General features: G+C 32.4%; 3 protein-coding genes across 3 annotated transcripts; 2 read left to right on the forward strand and 1 right to left on the reverse strand.

Annotated features, from left to right (window-relative positions):
• Window positions 1-1,879: 1,879 nt before the first annotated feature.
• On the forward strand, window positions 1,880-3,829 carry TRIADDRAFT_54497 (uncharacterized protein; the record flags this gene model as incomplete). The annotated part of the gene is made up of 2 exons (XM_002110426.1): window positions 1,880-1,948; window positions 3,320-3,829. 2 exons carry the CDS (start codon window positions 1,880-1,882, stop codon window positions 3,827-3,829), a joined length of 579 nt encoding a protein of 192 aa, XP_002110462.1.
• Window positions 3,830-6,128: 2,299 nt separating this feature from the next.
• TRIADDRAFT_54498 (uncharacterized protein) lies at window positions 6,129-11,335 on the forward strand (the record flags this gene model as incomplete). Its single annotated transcript, XM_002110427.1, has 12 exons — window positions 6,129-6,615; window positions 6,882-8,128; window positions 8,297-8,489; window positions 8,599-9,020; window positions 9,144-9,241; window positions 9,331-9,362; window positions 9,511-9,635; window positions 9,798-9,837; window positions 9,939-10,030; window positions 10,271-10,364; window positions 10,785-10,883; window positions 11,271-11,335. 12 exons carry the CDS (start codon window positions 6,129-6,131, stop codon window positions 11,333-11,335), a joined length of 2,994 nt encoding a protein of 997 aa, XP_002110463.1.
• A 5,242-nt stretch (window positions 11,336-16,577) lies between these two features.
• Window positions 16,578-18,032, reverse strand: TRIADDRAFT_12196 (uncharacterized protein; the record flags this gene model as incomplete). Its single annotated transcript, XM_002110966.1, has 1 exon — window positions 16,578-18,032. A coding segment is annotated over one exon (1,455 nt), but the record flags the coding sequence as incomplete, so codon positions are not given.
• Window positions 18,033-20,203: the final 2,171 nt, after the last annotated feature.

Here is a 20,203-nt window from a genome sequence, read left to right on the forward strand (position 1 = left end):
TATTATTAAATTTACCCTTTATTTAACAATGTAACTTTTAAGTATCTATTCCGTACCCTTATATTATATTTCTTGTCAAGAATCGTTCATATAGCATGTTATTTGTAAGCATATCAGTAATCGATTTTCTTTTATTAGTACGTACTCATTATGTTAAAATTAAATATAGAAATGACATATGTTGGAATCTTAGTTCTAAAAACAGTTATTATGTTTATATCTATAGTCAACATAGGATCTGGAACAGCAATTAAAACAATAATAATGAAGTAGCATACACGTGTATTAGATTCTAATCCTAAACTACTTATTAATTATGAAGTAGTCAGGGCTGGTAATCTCAATTAACGGCGATAATTATAGTGTCCATGTCAGCTGAGATTCTGAAATTGTACTTGAGGCTATAGCGAATACAGTATATTTCATATTCTAGACCCAAAACTAATTTTCAACTTGAAATAGATAATTTCAGTCAGTAGAGGTAATCTTACGAGTTCGGATAGTCAAACAGAGGGTCTAGTATCGAGATTAAACTTCATAATCGTACTCGTACACGTACAACTGTAGACATTAATATAGTGAACGATTTAACTATTACGTAGTACTGCAACAACGCAATTAACAGTAAGTAGAGATATGTCGTATAGTAATTTGATGTAATGCATTGTTAACAGAATAGGCTTTCCCCTATGCTGATTCAATCATGTTTAAATCAGCTTTCAAATTTTAAATTTCTCTGCTTATTTCTAAATATAGTGCGGTAAATCTTTGAAGTCATTAGTTCACATTAAGAGTAAATTAATCGAATGACTTCTTAAGTAGCATAATGAGGACTGAGTCGGAATTGTCTAAATGTAAAATATACTGATCGAATATGTGGTTCGACTTACTAGTGGCAAACGTACAGCCACATGTACAAGATCGATTAATTAAAGGTTGGTTAGAGTGGGGAGGAAGGAAAAGACATGCATTGTTTTATTAGACATTTACTATCCTAAGCTACTGTTCCGTAGTAATAAGTAACCAAATCAGAAGTATTTGCTATTTCATCTAATGTGATACGAGTATATCTCCTTAAATCTCCTCTTTAAGTTATCCATTAAATATCGCATTCTTCAATAGATATCTGAATACTAATTTTCCACCAGGAGTAATAAATATTAATACTATGAAGTAAAGTATAAGAATATGACTTTACATTGAATATTATGGACGCTAAACTCGATCTTAATACTGGATAGCTATACTAGATAGCTAATAGGCTATGGTATCATAAATTACTGACAAGGCTACCAAACTACGGTAAATGTATTCATGAAATAATCATAATGTATTGCTTAACCAGTTCGCTATTACCAATAGCACGGTAATTGATATGTTGGGCAACTTTAACGTAGTAAATAAATAAACAAGTGCCGTAATAAAATGAAAGATAAAAGTCGAATTTTAGCTGATCAGCAGGACCTGAGATTCTATGTGTGTATCTATTTTCTTATAAGCGATACGTCATGCCCGGAGAAAATTTAATAAGGTTAATAATGATTTACATTATAATAATAAAAATATCTTTAAAATTTACCGTACAATATGCAACAAATCAACTTAATTGCCGTATTAATATTTATTATCTCAGTAATTGAAATGATGACATGATTACAAAATAACGATACTGAGACACGTTCCCCTCATGACGTCGAGATGGGTGAACTTTATTAATTGTCCCTGGAAAGCTATAAATACGGTCAATTTACATCCAAAATTTTAATAATTGTCCAAACGATACTAACGTTATCTGCTCACTAAGCAAACCGTATTACTTTTCCGATCTCTGTCAAGAAATTTTCTATTTACAATACAGAAATTTATTGGAATCTCAAATATGAGTGGATCAAAGCAAAACTTTTCAATTTTAAACGTCGTTTCTCAGCGTACATTTTTGGCTATGATGGTTAGCAAATACTTAGTAAATTATTTTATACTGTATCGTAAACGATATCACATTAATTTCAATATAAATGTTCAAATTTCGAGAGTAGCCGTAGCACTGTAAACTACATTAAGATATCATTTAAGTTGTAATTCCTTTAGCAATTCGCTTATGCAAAAATTTAGACGATATCTAACGTATAATTACTGTCGCTAGAACAAATACTACAATGATAATTAATCTAGAAATTAATAATATATCGTTTCCTGTCGCTAGAATAAATGCTGTAATAATCATCAATCTAGAAATTAATACATTAGTTTCAGTAGTATTCGAAAGGCTATAGAAGAGTTTACCGGATGTCAGAATATGATATGGTTAGAATTAAAATATTTGATCGAGAAAGTATATGAGTATAAGAAGCTATTGTAGAGATAACTACTCGTATTAGCGTAAGAGTATATTATAGTCCTTTTTGCAGTCCTTGTGATACGAGTACTGATTATATATTATCATATATTCTGTACGGTAATGCATCATAGCATGATTCTTCAGTTACAAAGAAAATTTTAGTAAGCTACGTATCAATAGTCCGAATCTACGGTATCCAATCACAATATTTCTTTTCTATAAAATCGGTACTTTATATAATTGTAATATTGGGTACATTACAATAGATGATTGGATTTTTAAGTAGTAAATTAAACTAATATAGTTATGTCTTATTTGCGGTAGTTACGTATTAGAATAAAGTACTATTAATTTATTTTAGGCGTACAGTCAGTAAACACTAATAATAATCTGCACGGTGAAGCGTGCTGAGCAAAGCTAGACTCGCCCGCGCGCGTTTTTCACGGGTATCACGAGGCTAGTTAAATTAATTAAATCATCATTTATAGAAAGGAAATCAAAATACATATGGTATCGTAGATCTCCTTACAATACTGCACCGACAGAGAAAACTAGACTATTTATTATGATTTTCTTTAAAAACTGTTTGTTAAGATCGAGAAAAGTCGAAATATCGAATATCAAGTTAAATCTAATTTCTAGTCTCATCTCTTAATTAAATTTGAATTGATAATCTGGGAGTAATTTTTATATCTTAACTATACAGTATTGCTATAAGTATCGATATTATATAGCGAATTACTGGTATTGATACGGTACAGTATTCTCTACGTGTCTAGATAACTACGAGAGAATTGTCGCTTTTTAGTTTAATTAATAGTTAATTTGATTCATTAAAAATTACGAGTTGCAAGAGCGAGCACACTTCTATTGCTATCAATGTATATCTAGGCTTGAAAAGATAAGTCTTACAAGCCAGCAGGTGTCTAAATCCAAAATTAATCTAACCTTACAAATATATCAAATTCTTTTATTATTTAGATGTTTATGCTATCGATCAATCTTTACGGAGTTCTTCACTGCCACGGCCGCTCTATTATTATTAAGAGAGATACTCCTGAGATGTTTCCTTTGGAGAATAAATTTATACAACCAGAAGTTTGTATCGATGGCGGAAATATTGCCAACGACTATCTTCACCAAATTAGACAACAAAATAAGTGTGCAATTATACAAGAAACAAAGTATTTTCGTATTCATTACGATGACTTCGGTTATCCTACACCGACTGGATTCATGGCGAAAACTTGCCTTCCTATTAACTGCGGAGATACTGAAGACGTCAGCAAAAATTGCAGAAACTATGTTAACATGACCAGTCATCCTCTTTATATCCGTTATTCAGATAATCAGGTTGGAGTAACGCAATATCTTAGTGTCGCCAATTGTATAATACCGCCAACAAATAAAACTGTTATATTTGGTACTTTACAATCTAACAAGACGATCGAATTTCTCGATAATGAAGTTAATACTATAAATACTTGGTAACTCAACACAATTTATTGTAATAATAATAATCACGATATACGAATATATCGAAGATAACAAGATGGTTATCTGTCATATTTATACCTCAAATTTCGATTATTTCGAGTAATTATAAAGTATTTACGTAATGTTCTTCACGAGGATAATATTAAGTATGAGATTTTATCTCAGTACTACATTACTAATCTAAGATATTATGCAACTACTAAATTATATTACTATCATCAACTAATTATTAATCAACTAATTATTAAGCTGCAAATGATAATTTAAATTAATCGAATCGAATAATGAAGTAGAAGTTAATTTTACTATTCTATTTGAACAATTCATTGGGCTATTTATATAGTTTATTAAGTACCCAAAGTGAATCCATAAATACAGTATTATTGTAGTCGAATACATATACTGTATTACGTATTACTGAATATTCTATAAGGTAATCGATAGTAAAATGTATTCCTTTTAAAGTACTTATTTTGGAGATATATTTATTGACGGTGTGTTGATAATGGAATTAGAAATCTATTGTTACTCAATATTTTTACCCTATTTATGTTGCACTATATATCTCGCACATCTAGCTTTTACAGTACTTATTTTGGAGATATATTTATTGACGGTGTGTTGATGATGGAATTAGAAATCTATTGTTACTCAATATTTTTACCCTGTTTATGTTGTACTATGTATCTCGCACATCTAGCTCTTTTGTATTACTAATAAATTTATATTTTACATAATATTACACTTGTCTATCTAAGTGATTTAAATCGTTTAGCGGTTCAACCGATAGAGTAGATATTATTTACGATCGCGTCTTAAGATGTAGATGATATGGATCATATCGAGTAATGCACCCACCTATTTAAGTGTTGAAATTACAGTAAACACGAATAAACAAGCTAACACATGCAGTACTATATGCTTAATTAATCTTGAATAAGAATACGGTTGGCCAGACTATCGATGCTAGTAATTATATTAAGCGTAATATAAGTGATCTTCTTATTTTATTAGCTTTCCTCATTTATACACCGTACAGATCTCAATAAATACTAGCATTCTACAGGGAATAGAGCGTTAGCATTAAGAGCTACATCAAAAATCCATACTAAAACCCTTTATTAAGCATAGAAATACGTACTTTCCCAAAACTTTTATTGCATTTACAGCTGGATACTTTCATTTTAGAGGTAGGAAACATTACAAGTAAACGTATTGAAAGTTTTCTTGAAAGCCCGTAGAGTACATTACATTCGAAGCTATTTAATTTCATCTACCATTTTTTCCTGAAAACGACTTAAAAGCTGATGATACGGGTTAAATTATGTTGAGCCGTTTCAGCTAACTTGAATGCACTACTAATAAATTAAAAAAATTATTAATGGGTATACTACAGGTAACTTTTATATTCATGAAACTAAAATATTAAAGCTGAAGTCTATAACATAACAACATTTGGTCAGCATACGTACGATATACCTTAGGGATATAACATTCCGAAGTTAAGCATTTATCCTTATGCAGCGATGGGTACTAGTTTGTGTTACTCGTATATTGCTAAATTTATTATAAAGAGAGTATTGGAGTAGTCCAAAAATCTTGACCGGCTTTCTCAATGCTGAGGTAAGCGTACAGTAGGCAGCGTGACAAAGGACAGAGGTAGTGTGAGCTCTCTTACGCATAGTACTGCTGGCTAAGAAATATTACAATCAGCTACAGTAATGCAAGTGCTTCCCATTACTTCCCATCTCTACATTTTCATTGGCAAAATTGCACTTCGTAGGCTTTGCAAGCTTTGCATTTGCAGGATACCTTTTTTATATAGCCTTCCCTCCTGCGCCATTGCCTGAAGCTGGCGGCGTCGTGTTGTCGGTCCATCTTGCCGCACCGGCAAGGTACAGTGTACATTGTACTGTAGCATAACTACAATACAATGTACAGTACAGTACAGTACTGTACTCGACGAAGTACAGTACTGCACATTACTGTATACCTTACAGTACAAAGATCTTACTGTATAGTGTGGACTGTGTCCACTGACTTACTAAAGCCATCCAAAATTGTCCCACCTGTAAAAGAATAATTTAATATCATCTACCCTTTAATCAGACTTAATTATTGTTATTCCTTCCATCGTATGGACTTTAGGGTTATGAAATGGAATCATTGATGAATTGTAGCTCTTTTTCATAACAGATCGTTGATAGGAAACTCTCACTTAATGTGCGGTAATCAGGGCATCTGAATAGCAAGAGAAAGAGACCATCACCAGCCTCTTGTCCTCATCAGCAAAATGCAAGACTTTGATGTCGATGCGGATCAGTTAAGGAAGCAGATTTTAACCATCAAGGAAGCAATATTCGATCGTGGAAAGTTATTGACATTGTATCAAGAGAAATGCAATCAAGTTCAAGCTATTCGAAAAGAATTAATCGATGATGCTGCAACACAACAGCGATTAATAAGTGAATTGAAGAACAGTCAGTCATTACAACCAAAGTTAACACATGCAGAAGAAACGATACAACAGTTGCAAGAGGACAAACGACAATTGACATCTTTGCTTGAACAGCAACAAAATGCAACTGCAGCTAGCCAAAAATATGCAGAACAATTACGCTTAGTCATTACAGAAAATGAATCCGCTAGATTCAACCTAAAGTCGGAAAGCAGTAACTTGAAAAATAATATTGACAAATGGAAAGTAGAAGATAAAAAAAATAAAGAAAAAATTGAAAAATACGCCAGTAAAATTGAATATTTAACTAAATTTAATAAAGGTTCGTTGAATAGCCTGACATTTTAAAAATGGATTATTTCAAGCCTATAGGCTGTACATAAGTGACTGTGACATAATGCTAAAATTAGTGTAGTATTCAATCAATAGATGAATAGACAAGTACACTGTACATTTAGCCGAGCACCATTTCTCTTTTGATAATGTATAATTACAATATAATTTATTTCTACGATATTATAATACTCGTAAGCATAGTAAAATAATTACATCAAAATTTATATTTCAATTTATTTACATATGACGTAGTCTTGAAAGAAGAGAAGCAACAGCAAGCTAAGAAAATTAAAGAACTAGAGAAAGAACTTTCCAGGCTAGAAAAATCATCTGCAAACTATAACAATAATAGCAGTAGGAAGAGGCAGCATAAAAGGAATAGCGTCTCTGTTACCAAATGCCACAAATTAGGCAGTCCTAATTTGGTTAATGATAAAGTATCGGATGTACCAGAACCTGAAATTGGCGACTTTACATCATCAGATTCTGATTCTTCTGCAGAGTCTAGAATTGAAAAAGCCTTGGCTGATCCTTCGCAGCAATACTCCGGTGAACAGACATTGAACAGTCCTTGCAAATCAAATAAAGAGGAAGGAGAAATTTCGGACGCTACAGAGGATGGATCACAAAGTGGTCTCGTTGAAGGTCAAAACCATCATATAGAATATGACAACAACGAAATAGACATGGATAATGATCTCGCATCATTTGATCAAACCAAATCCATTGAATTTCCGATACGAAAAGACTCTCCTAAATATATTGCCAACCAAGAAAGTGAACAACACGACATTAAGCAAGATTCAGAGCCATGCACTGTTCGGCATAATCACCGTAAACTATTGACCGATACTAAACATTCTCGTAGACAAAAGCTAACCCGGAGTTGTAAACCAGTTGCAAAGCTGCCAAGTGCTAATCAAATAATTGATTCACTGCCTAATCAAATCACTGATACCTCATCAAGTGCTGCTGGAGTCGATATCATCGATAAAAATAAAAAAGATCAAACGAATGATCAGAATACGAAACTGGTAGGAGATCATGGGTTAAAAAGAAAAAGAGTAGATAAGACTGCTATCGATAAATCACCTAGCAAAATTTTTTCTAACACCAATATAATAGCTGATGCAACACCACCAGTGCCATTAGCGTATCATAAGAATGAAAATTATACGGATATTTTAATGAAGGTGCAAGAAGAGATTGATACAATTGATAATCTTGCATTATCACCGCTATCATTTAATTCTGATCGTGAAGATGATCGCACTGCAAGAGTCTTACAAGATTTTTCAGAATTCTGTTCTGTAATCCTTGACGATACTATCTCACCCATTTCTTCATCATCCAATGAAGAATATCAGGACGGTAACCGAGCAAACTTAGACGCTTGTTCAAACAAGGATCATGCTCAACAAACAAGTAAAATTCATGGCAATTTCAACGTAGATGCAACTAACACCATAGACACTGATGACACTTGTATCAGTAAGGAAGTAGGTTTATCTTCGCTAATTTAATTGAATTATTTATATCATAATACTATATTAAAATATTATTAAGTTTTTCATCGAAATCGATTGCAGGTGTCTTAATAAGAGACCTTACGGAGATTTTATTCGTAGTATTAATAACAAGATTCTTTACTTCGTGTATATATTTAGAATGCGAATGATATAGATAAAGGAACGAATGTAACAAAAGTAGCTAAATTTATAGGAGTATGCCAACAATCAAGAAACTCTTCAGAATCCTCCGAGAGTGATAAACCAAATCGCACTAAACCTGCTTTGCCTAATGAAAATGAACAAATAAACAAAACACCACAGCAACGAAAAAAAAATTTGAAAAATACACGTACGAGTGTAATAGAATACAATAATAATAGTATTATTAATTTTGTATCCTATCTTTTCATCATTTTCTAAAAATTGTGTGGCTATGCTACTTCAATTAACTTTTATAGGCTATAATACTAGACAGCGAACCCGTTATAAAGACACCGACAATGTAGTAAAGTCTTCATCTCATCGCAGTACTAGAATGAACATTAAATCGAATAAACGACAAGTCATAAGTTGCAAGGATCACGAGTCTTCTGATAGTGAAGACGATTTCCAGCCAAAATATTGGAATGACTTATTTTTAGCTCTATACAGTAACAGAGTATCTGTCAGCGCAATAACTGAAAGAATGATACATGATAATGTTTCAACAACTAGGATGGTTTATGTCCTTTTATCAAATTTACCGTCGCTTCTTGATTCAAAAACTGATAGCGAACTGGACCCACTTGAACATTTAATTAACGATGATTACTCTAAATCTATTTTATGTGCACAAGAAAATCGATTTGTTGATGCTGTAATCAAGCTTGAAAGCAAATATGTAAGTCCAGATTAACATTTACTGCGGCTTTTAAAATCTGTGTAACAGAATGCTGATGTCGTACCTTAATGGCATGCTTATGAGGATTGTTTTATCACGAACTATGCATTGTTATCCTTACAGAAACCAGACTCTTCATTTCTATCTCAGTTCTTGCACATCATCTCAAGCTCTGCTTTCAGCCAAAATGACGAATGCAACCAATTACAATTATCCAAATGGTAGGATTACCCGGCAGACAATCATTATTTTTTTATTTTCAATATTAACTGTTCTATAATTTAATACTTCTTGCTTCTATTTCATACAGTCGCTTAATGGTTGATATCTGTAAAAGATTAGGTAAGTAATGCAGCTATGATGTAGATAGCGGTCATGGATTAATAGGTGCATCTAGTAGTCCTTGATAATGACATACTTGTTACCATAAATGTTATCCCATACAGGTTTGATATCACAGTGTATGGATTTTAACTTCTTTTCTATATAGGATTAGCTAAGCCAATTATTGATTTCCTGACAAAAATTGTTAACGAAGGCCATAAATGTAATAGAATTTATTTACAGCAAGTTTTCCTAACAGTATTTATTGTTTGGCCGGATTGTCTTAAGGAGGTGTGTCATTATTGATACAGAGACTGTAATCTAACTTTAGCAGCATGGCAGCAAATACGCGTATACATGGTTTTCATTGTCTTCAATTTTATTATATCGGTCAATCATCAATATACAATATACTTAACGAAATTTCGAAATTTTTTTATTTGACTAAACAAGGATTTACACGTACGTAATGAACACCCATACCTATGGAAAGGTACGTCATTTTTTATACTCGTATAATCTTGTACAAAATTCTTACCTAATACAAGATAATTCTTTGGTAAAAATCACCTTTTTTTACGCTTCGTACTGTAGATCTGTTTGATCCACAATTGGCCACTATCGAAATTATATTAATCTACCTTATCAGTTGCACTGGTAATTTTACTATTCAAGTTAAGGAAAAGGTATGGCTTCTCTTGAGATAAATATTCAGTACTTGAATTCAACTCTTATAATTACCACTGAAATGAAAAATTTTAATTTCTAGATGAAGAAAATACTAAATGTTACACAGACATGGAAAGAGGTTGATTCGTTATCTTCGTTGCTTACCGAGTTATATTATACTGTTATTATAATTCTCATTTATTTATAACCTCATTATTCTACCGAAGGTGATACAGTGTTTGTTCTCGATTTTTTAGTTACACAACCACCGAGATTTGATAATTTTGGTCGTTATGAAATTCTTAGATTTGTTAAATGATCTAAATTTTGGCTCATCTAATGCCTTAACTGGTAAATACGTATTTCTTCTGTTGTTTAATACACCTTAATAGAACCAGGTCATTTAATGATTTTAGTTGTTTATCGACTAAGATTCTTTTTTTAAAGGTGACAAATCTGACCAACAAATAAAGTTATTGGACGATCGTACGCTTGTACTATGCCATTGTATTGAGATTCTATGTTTATATGAAGAACCGCATAAAGTTTTTACGAAAATTATCTCGACTAAGATGTTCCCGACAATAACTCGATGGAAAAGTCATGCCCTAACACAGCGGTGGGTCAGAAGTCAAGCTTCATCACTTATCACAGTTGTATCTATTGTATGGATATTAGGTAAGTATATCTGCTATCATTACAATGTAATAATGATTATGTACAAATGAAATTAATATTTTGAAAATGATTACTACTCTGTGTCATTTAAAGGGAAAATTGGTAAGCAGTGGATTCACGATAACGCAACCACTGTAGACAAAATTGCCGAATTGTTAATTTCTTTACTGTTGGAAGTAGAATTATCCAAAGGTATAGCTCATAATGTTTATACTTTAATTAAATAGTATAACTTGAATAAGCAGCTCTCAATTGCTAACGTCAATGGACTTATGCTCATCGTTAGGTACTTATTCTATTCAAGCAGCAGCCGCTAGATCTTTGTTAGAGTTGCAATTGATGAGAAAAACATCCATCGAGAGGGTAGTAACAACTTGGCTTGATCGTGTGAATAGTCATGTTGACTTTTCTTTTTCTACGCCCTTGAGTATTTCAACCTTTTGTAGTTTAGTCAATTTCAACTGAGCCATAAGGTTAACAGCATCGATTAAAGACATAATACTTCAATCTTGTTATCCTTTTATTATAGTATTTTTAATTAGTGAAAGTGTACAAATTGTAAATGATGTACTTTAACAGGCTTATTTCTGGCATATCTACAAGATACTATCCGTAATTACTTCCAGAATGTGTGTATGCCTTAAGAGATTTTAAATCTTGCTTTTGTGTCATTTGATATTTTTATGTATAATAAACGATCGTATAACTAAACTGCTGCTTCTCTATTAAAAGTGTTGCAATGGCGTCTAAAATACGTCCTTTGTAAAAGTTGATAAAGTACAAAGTTATTTTGTAAAATTCAATCGTACCAAAGCATTACTGTATATCTTTTCTACCTTTTAAAGTGACTAGTGTGCGCAATTCAACTATTATTGTATCACCTTAGGACAGAGTCACATTCTAAATATTACTTTTTGATATATTTATACGATGACCTTAAATCAGTCTATTAAAATAAAATGATAAATGTGTACTGTTGCAATACGGCTTACATCTAATGGAAAGATTCTAAAGTTTTTCTGTTATCAAGCGTCTGTTACAGTTCACAATAGTGTGGTTTATCGGGTGTTGTACTACGGTACAACCTAACAGTTATTATTAATAGTATAATGATGCAGCTTGATAATAGTTTAATGGCTTAACCAAAGCCAAAGTAGTGAATCTGAACATGCTAATAAATATAAATTTTTGAATGTGATTATATTTAAAAGCTAGTTAAATACTTTACTAGAGGCTTTTGCAATTTACTTGACATCATCGACATAAAATGAAATGTGTATTTCATATTAAGTGATGTTATTAAAGGGTATTTAAAGTATTTCATCGAAACAGTAGTCATTTTTGTCGCCTGCGAGTACGATATAATGATCACTTTAACTGTCGAGTTTCTTCCATTAATGATATTATCTATGTTATAAACATCAGATATATCAGTTATACTTCAATAACTAGGAGAAAGGTAAAATTAATTTCAAACGTCACTGAACAAATATCAATTTATTATTCGTCTGCCTTAATAAATGGGCTTGTTGATTGGTAAAAATCATTACATTTGATCAAGTATAGTAAAGAAACAATTTCATAAATGAAATTGTAGGTCTACTCCTTGAGAAGTAAAATATACGAACTACAGTGCATATACAAAAGAGTACGATATTCGTCCATACAAAGGAGGAAATAAACTTATTATAATTATTATAATTATTACTATTATGACTTGTATTAATATTATTAATATTATAGTTGTTATATCATTTCATAAGAACATTTTAAGGCTTAAATGAGGCTCACATAGCAATAGAGAACCATAGTGTATTGTAGGAAAGAGAAAATACGCCAAAATAGATGATAGCACTGTAGTATGGGCTCGAAAATTTATCCTAAAATATTCAGTAATCATATAGTTGTAAACACGAGTTCAAGAGTAATTATTCCTGGCCAAAACTTTTTGCTAACATTACAATATTTAATGGCTTAAGTAACATCATATACAGCTAAAATGGAATACAATAAATAACCACAATATCAAATTTTGAAAAGTTATTGGCGTTAATGACAGATATTATATCAATAATTACAAAAATGTTTCATTTCTAAGACATTGCATTGCAAACGAGAACCATTTATATAACATACAGGGATGTTACTTTTAACTCATGTAAAATTACATGTTAAATTGATTATTGAGCTAAAATGTATTATATGAGTGAAAAGCAGAGTATTCAACATTGCAAATTAATTGCGACAACATCCTTTTATTATAGTACCTATAATGATATATTAGTATAAAAAGGGTTTGATATAGCAATAGTAATTCATACCATCCCATCACGCAAAGTTACTGTACAAGTTAATAATTACTAAAATGTCAATTTATTTTGATCTCGTATGTTTCACACCATACTTTCAAATTACTGCAATATATCAAATATTATTAATAGTAAATGGGTAATAATTGAAGTTCATGATCATGTACTTATGATCATGTCATTATTCTTTTCCAATGATGCAGGTTCATGCCTTGCATTATAATCATCATTTTGGTTTATATACAAGAAATTGATTAAATAATCACGTACAAAAATATGAACCAGATGCGATGAGATTTCACCAATCTTCGCTGCAGAATTTCATCCCATTTACTATTCAATTAAAAAATGACAAAAAAATTATAAATAATTACGCATTATATCAAAGCATCCTATGAGAAATTAAGAGTTATAAAAATAGATTATGAATGTAAAAATGTAAGGGTTAGGACAAGGGATGAAATGAGATTATATTTTCAAGGTCAAGTCTATTTGGAATATTAGTTGAATAGTAACGTTTTTCTGTTATGGAGACCAAAGATGTCAAGGTCGCTATTTCTTAGTTGGGCCCTTTTGGGGCGTGTACAATATGTATAGTAATAAGCGTTTAATGAAAAGAGAAAACTTTTTTTCTTGTTAACAAAATTAGTTAGGGTGAATATGTTGATGAACGTTAAAATTGCTATTGAATTAAATATTGTTGATTATAAAACATCAACATTTATCTTTATTCTTTCAAACGTTAATAATTAATGGGTATGAAACTATTCTTGTTCAACAACATCTTTACAATAGGAAATTAAAACCATCAGCGCTAATTTATATCTATAGTAGCAAATAGAAGCTAAAACTCACTTAATCATTACTTCTTAATCATCAATCGCTTGTTAGTATAATACTTATCCATAACTATAATTAGTTTTCGTTCTGTTTAATTTTTGAATAATTAGTCTGAAGCATTGGAATATTACTAACTCAACTTTGTCACCTCATTTTACGAGATGATACATTATAGAAAAGTTTATTCAAAAAGAGAACATTTATATCTGTCATTTCATAGTAATTCCTAATAAGTGATCATAATCGTAAGACGAATTAAACTTAGATTCCTCTATCAAATCATGATAATTGATTCATTAGCTAATTTAATGAATTGTCTTATAAATTGGATTCACTTAGATTTGATTTTTTCTTATTTTTAGTTTTACTTTCATTTTACTGGCGTTACCAGATCTTTATGCTATGCTATAATTCTATTATAGATACTAGTATATTAGGTAAAGTCACAAATTATAAAAGTTAGGTTAGATTAATATACCACTTCCTTTACTACTTTAAAGACATTACAATCTATAGCTCTCTATTCGCATAAACCATCTGATTGGGCAGTTAGATGTTTATTATTTTATATGATCGAAGATCGATTCAATTTTAAGAATCGATATCTAGTGAAACTATTTTTAGCCTTTCGAAAATGCTACGTGACTTGATAGCGCAGTGCAAGGATAATTAATTAATTTGTAGACTTCAAAACGACAAAACTTATTTTCTATCATTAAAACAATATAAATCAACTAATATTTTAAGCCTTACGTGAGTCTAGAGTACATTGACTACAATAACTTTATCTTTGCAGGATACTGTACGAGCAAGGTTACCCCTAGGTTGTTCCCTAATAATTGACGATGTAAAATGGCACGCATATAGTCAACGCTTGAACTGCGAAGGTCTTCAGCAATGTGTGAATGGGCTTTACAACATAGTATTAATTTACTAGGTTAAATTAATAACGTTCTATTACTCCCTCACTCTTTTATGAATTTGTTATTTAGTTTCATATCTATTTTGAAGGTAAATAATCATTTCCTATCAAGATTAACTAAAAAGAAGTACATGGTATATTGAAAGGAGTTGAAAAATTAAATAAATAAAGTTCCCTTAGTTATTATATTACATGCCATTATATCGAAATAATTTTTTCAGTGTCCAGAATGCGAGAAATCGGATGGAAAACTCTAGCTGCAGTTACCGTATAAATCATTATCATGTCCCAATTACGTTAATGTAAATTAGTAACGACATAGTCAAAATTCTCTTTAGTACTAGAAATATGGTCTTCAACTACCATGTATCTATTTGCATTTGAAGTTTTTTGGAGTCTGTTAATTCACGCTAGATAAATTTCAATCGTTCTAACGGTTGAGTACATATTATACATTAAAAAGTATTACATGTTAACTTAAAACCTGATAATTTATGTACAGTTGACTGGCTACATTTCTACTAATCGTTAGGGATCGTCCGTCTATTGTTCAATTAATCTTTTCATTTCTATTTCTATCTCTACATTAGCATGAAGTAAAAGGGCGGCGGGCCGCTTTTACTTTTATTGACTTAACCAAGGTAATATTCATCGATCATGATTGTTTCAAGTATCTTATAGTAAATGATTTATTTTCTATCATGATTGAGTTTGGAATGAAAATATTGACATCAACATGATGTTTTACTTTTTGAATAGTCCCTCATGACCATGAAGTAGAACATAAATTTATGGAATAATTAAGTTCATCTGTTTAGTAATTTGATATCTTATTACGTTAACTCAATATCATAATGTTGCAATTTACAGCGTTACTATCAAAATTGACGAAAAGATTTCAACTTTTTCCTATTGTCGAATGATTTTAGTCAGTTCCGCTTTGTTGACTACATAAGCGCAATCCTACACTACATTATTTTACAAGAAAAATTGTCGTCTTCGAATACTAAATGAGTCACGATGAGTGATTCAATTATCCCAAGTCATTTTATGTTCTACTGTATGTTGGGCATAGCTAGAGATAAGATTAGATCTTGAAAAAAAATTACGCCATTGTTTGAGAATATCATGGTCAAATAGACTAAGTCTTATGATACAAATCATACAGAATTTGGTTGTATTTTAAAGTAATGCCTACTGGATGATAGTTTAATGAAAGAGCTTTTAAAAAGTGGATAGTACACTGGTCCTTACAGTGCAAACAAGATAAGTTTGGGAGGGGGCACAATTATTATACTGTGTTCAAATTTCATGCAATGTTGTAAGGTATGACGTCGACATAAGCAAAAAATGAGATTTACTTTATACCCATCTTAATTGGATGATAAATAGACTGTATGTAGGTTATAGAGAAAATCATAGTAAATGAATCTTTAGTTCGGATATAAAAATAAAATTCCAACAGGCCGTTAATTAGTGCAAATAAAACATACTCTTTTCCTTTTTATAATAATATAATAGTACTATAGATTTAAAGAGGCTATTGTAAGTTAGCAATTACTCACGAGGCTGATTTTAGGATTTTTTTACGACAGGTGTAAGGGGAAAAAGAAATTACCAAAAATTAAAATTAAAATAATTACTAGTTGTAATCATTAGGAGGACCTAATTGGTATTGACAATCAATTATTGATAACTTCATTACTCATCTACTGTACAATTTGGTGAACTTACGATTTTTCTGGCTTGTGATGCTGTAACCGAATCTTGATCGCCTTCTCCACGGTTAACTGTAAGGCGACGATAGCATAATTTCCATGCAGTTACTGCTCGTTGCAAGCCGATCCAATAACTGCTAGCAATACCAAATGAGAATAAGGCGATATATTTGACAATAAATATTGCTAAATTAGGGGCATTAGCTGGTATACTAGTTGACGAACACGACATTGAGTATCGTCTACAATTTTGTTGTTGCCAATATGCTGTCCAACTGTTTTGATTACTAGCTTCATAGAGGTAGCAGGATATTACAATAATACCCGGGACAACATATAAGAAGGCAAAGATGCCAATTTTCTTTAACAGTTTCTCAAATTCGGCTGTTCCATCGCCTTGACGATGATCAGTTAGCATTTCACGGCGTATACGATAAAACGATATCAAGGTAGCAATTGAAAAGCCAAGCCCAATGAGTAGAAAGATACTTAACGGGGCAATTACAAAGCCATACAAATAATTACTGCGTGTATTAACAAAACAGATACCGCTAAGGACATCGCCTTCAATTTTACCCAAGGCCAAGACTACAATTGTCAATATCGCTGGTATTAACCACGCGGCTAAATGAAAGTAATGCGAGACAGCGTTAATGCCTTCTTCAACCCATTTTTTACCAGCAGCTAGATACCAACCGAGAGAGAAGACTACCCACCATACGCTGGAGGCAATAGTAAAGAAGTAATTGATTAGGAATAATACCGTACAACCTTCTTTACCCGAGCCTTGATGAACTGTTGAGTTAACCGATTGTGTTGATGGATTGCAAGCAATATTTCTTTGCGCCATAAATCCAACGATATAGGTTAATGATAAGACACAGTAACAAAAGACTAAGAATATTACTGAACGCTCAGGATATTCATAGCCTTGACGATCGATTAAAAATGTAATAAAGATCAACAGTGTGCAACAGAAAGCAAGAATAGCCACAATACCAACTACTGATGATGCTAGTTGGATTTGATTACTATTAAAGTAGAAGTCATGGCAAGGTTTTGCACATCCTGGGATATTTAAAAATGTATATTCCGATTTTTGATTTTGTAGAATACCACAAGCACGAGTAGACGGTGATGTAGAAGTGTTGACGCTAGGTGGTCTACTGGATACACTTTGGACAATTGTAAAATTTTCATTAATGCACACTAATGCATTAACAGGGGGAAAATTTTCACATTTAAAGCTATCGGACCATGTTAAGCCAAAGTTACTATTGGACAGAAATTTCTTGCAATCATCTCGAGCTCGTATACATAACGGTCGACACGGTGGTATTGGTTTGGTTTGCGATGTTGGCGATATACACTTAGGCATGTATAACGAGCATAAGAACTGGCGTATAACCGGTGAACAGTTATTGACAATCATTGGTCTATAAACATCCATTTCAGTCTGACTGATACTTTGATCTTTATGATTGAAATAATTGGGGAAAAAGGTTTGGTTGTATTGCAATCCAGAGCACAAATTACTTTGTAAAATTTGACAATTTCCTTTCACAGTTAGGCACCAAGTAAGTAGGTGGAATAAACCTACTACTAGATAATTGCTTGAGTTCAATTTCATCTTGACTACTTTGAATGCAAATAGAATTGAGGATTTTAAATAGCTTGCCAATAAGAATCAGGTACAGATGGAATCTGTTCGACGTTTGGATCGTGTTAGCTTGGCAGAAATACACACACACACACACACACTACGCGCGCGCCCCCCAAAAGTAAAACTAAAGTGGATAAATTCAACGTTGGAACATCAACGGAATCAACTGTGTCAAATAAGCACTGCAATTTCAACTGGATCGTCGTTGAAATCTGTCGTCTCTTCTTGTATTTGTTGATTTTTAGATTGAACAGTCAACATGTAAATTAAACAACGCCTTTTGCATGCAATCAGTTGTGACACGATGCTATCTTCAGTTAGGATATTCTTGTTTGATTCTCTCTATCTATCATGATGTATGGGGAAAAAAAAAAAAGAATAATTAGCAATCAATCACGCCTTGTAGTGTAAAAAAAAGTTTGCTTGTTATCATCCATTGAAAGTGTCTCTTGTCTAATCAATTAACATTGTATGTAATCGGACGTTGCGGTAGTTAAGTGTATACTGACTACCATTGGACTACTTGAGGCGAGAGTGCACTCTAGTCTGCTACCCTGACGTAACTACTGGATCGATTTGAACTGATATATTGGGTTGTATAATATTATGATTATTAAATAAAACGGATAGTTTGAGTTGTAATAACAATATAATAACAAACTTCTCCTCGCTCCCAGTGAGGTAGGGAGAAAAAATGAAAAATCATGAATATACGTTCAGTACTGTGGCTTGTATAAAGAAATACGATCGCTTTGGTGGCATTTTGTTGAAAAGTATTGAATAAAATCAAGACTACCAAGTGGTTGATAGACTTGCGATGATTTCGTCGACGACGCGATGTTACAAAGAGTACAGTATAGGAAAGAGGGTATTGGTGTAGTTTTTGTTGGAGGTATTTTTGGGGGGGGGGGGGAATGTCTAGCATTGGAGATCATTACTGTTCATGATTGAAACATCATGCATGCCATCAAAATGGAGTGTTTGACGGTTACTATCGCTATCAACAACTAGAAAATTGGCCTTCAATAACGGTAAAGATAAAGTTGCGATTAGATAAAAAAAAAATAATAATGTTATCCAATCGGATCAATGTCAGTAAAACAATAAGTTGATCATGGCGTTCATCTGTACTTACTTGATATCGAGTACATGTCAATGGTTGTTGTATCGTTGAAAAAGATACCTTGAAGGATAGTTTTACTCGATCGTTGGATGGAATAGTTAAGACGTTGGATCCACATAGGAAAATAGCTTTCTTGAGATGGCTTGTTCAATAGGGTTTTGACGTTATTGCATTCTATTGCAGCCTTTTTCTACTCGACGTCTTCAATACTCTCTATTATTTTACTCGACTTGTCCTACTGTATGCGATCTCATGATGGCCCACACTACTGGTCGTAACTTGTCAATGGCCCCCTCAAATCACCTAAAGGCATCCAATGGATGTTTGTTATGTAAACTGCAATGACTAGCCACCACTAGATTGCGTTACTGTCGTATAGTCTTGACAAACAAAAGAAGAAGAATGATGCGCAATAGAATTGGGAAATTTCTCACAAATCTTTGTCTATCTATTCTCTACTAGCCAATTAGAATGGTCGCTGCATACAGTTCACGGCATATGATTGACGTATCGGTCTAGTCTGGCGCCGTCGACTGCACCACTTTGTCTTGTAAATGACTCACGGAGAGGTACGATCGCCTCAACTTGAGTTGATAAGCATAGCGATTGAAACAAAAAGGGATGATGTAGCATACCTACAGTGCTGTAGTGTGTGTACACTGTACAGTATACTGTACAGTGTACAGTACGGTAGAGTGCAGAAGGTAAAGGGCTGAAGGTACTGTATACAGTACTGTACAGTTCTGTACAGTACACTGAGTACAGGAGTACAGTACTTTATTGCCTCGTTGTTCTGTACAGTACTGTACTGTACTGAAAGTATGTACTGTAGCGAGTTGGATTGCTCTGTACTGTACTGTACTGTACAGTGTACAGTATATTGATATACTGTACTATACCAATAATGACAATACAGTATCAGATGTGTAAAACAGAT

Source organism: Trichoplax adhaerens, genomic scaffold, assembly GCF_000150275.1.
Source record: "Trichoplax adhaerens TRIADscaffold_3 genomic scaffold, whole genome shotgun sequence".
In the NCBI taxonomy this organism is placed as follows: domain Eukaryota; kingdom Metazoa; phylum Placozoa; class Uniplacotomia; order Trichoplacea; family Trichoplacidae; genus Trichoplax; species Trichoplax adhaerens.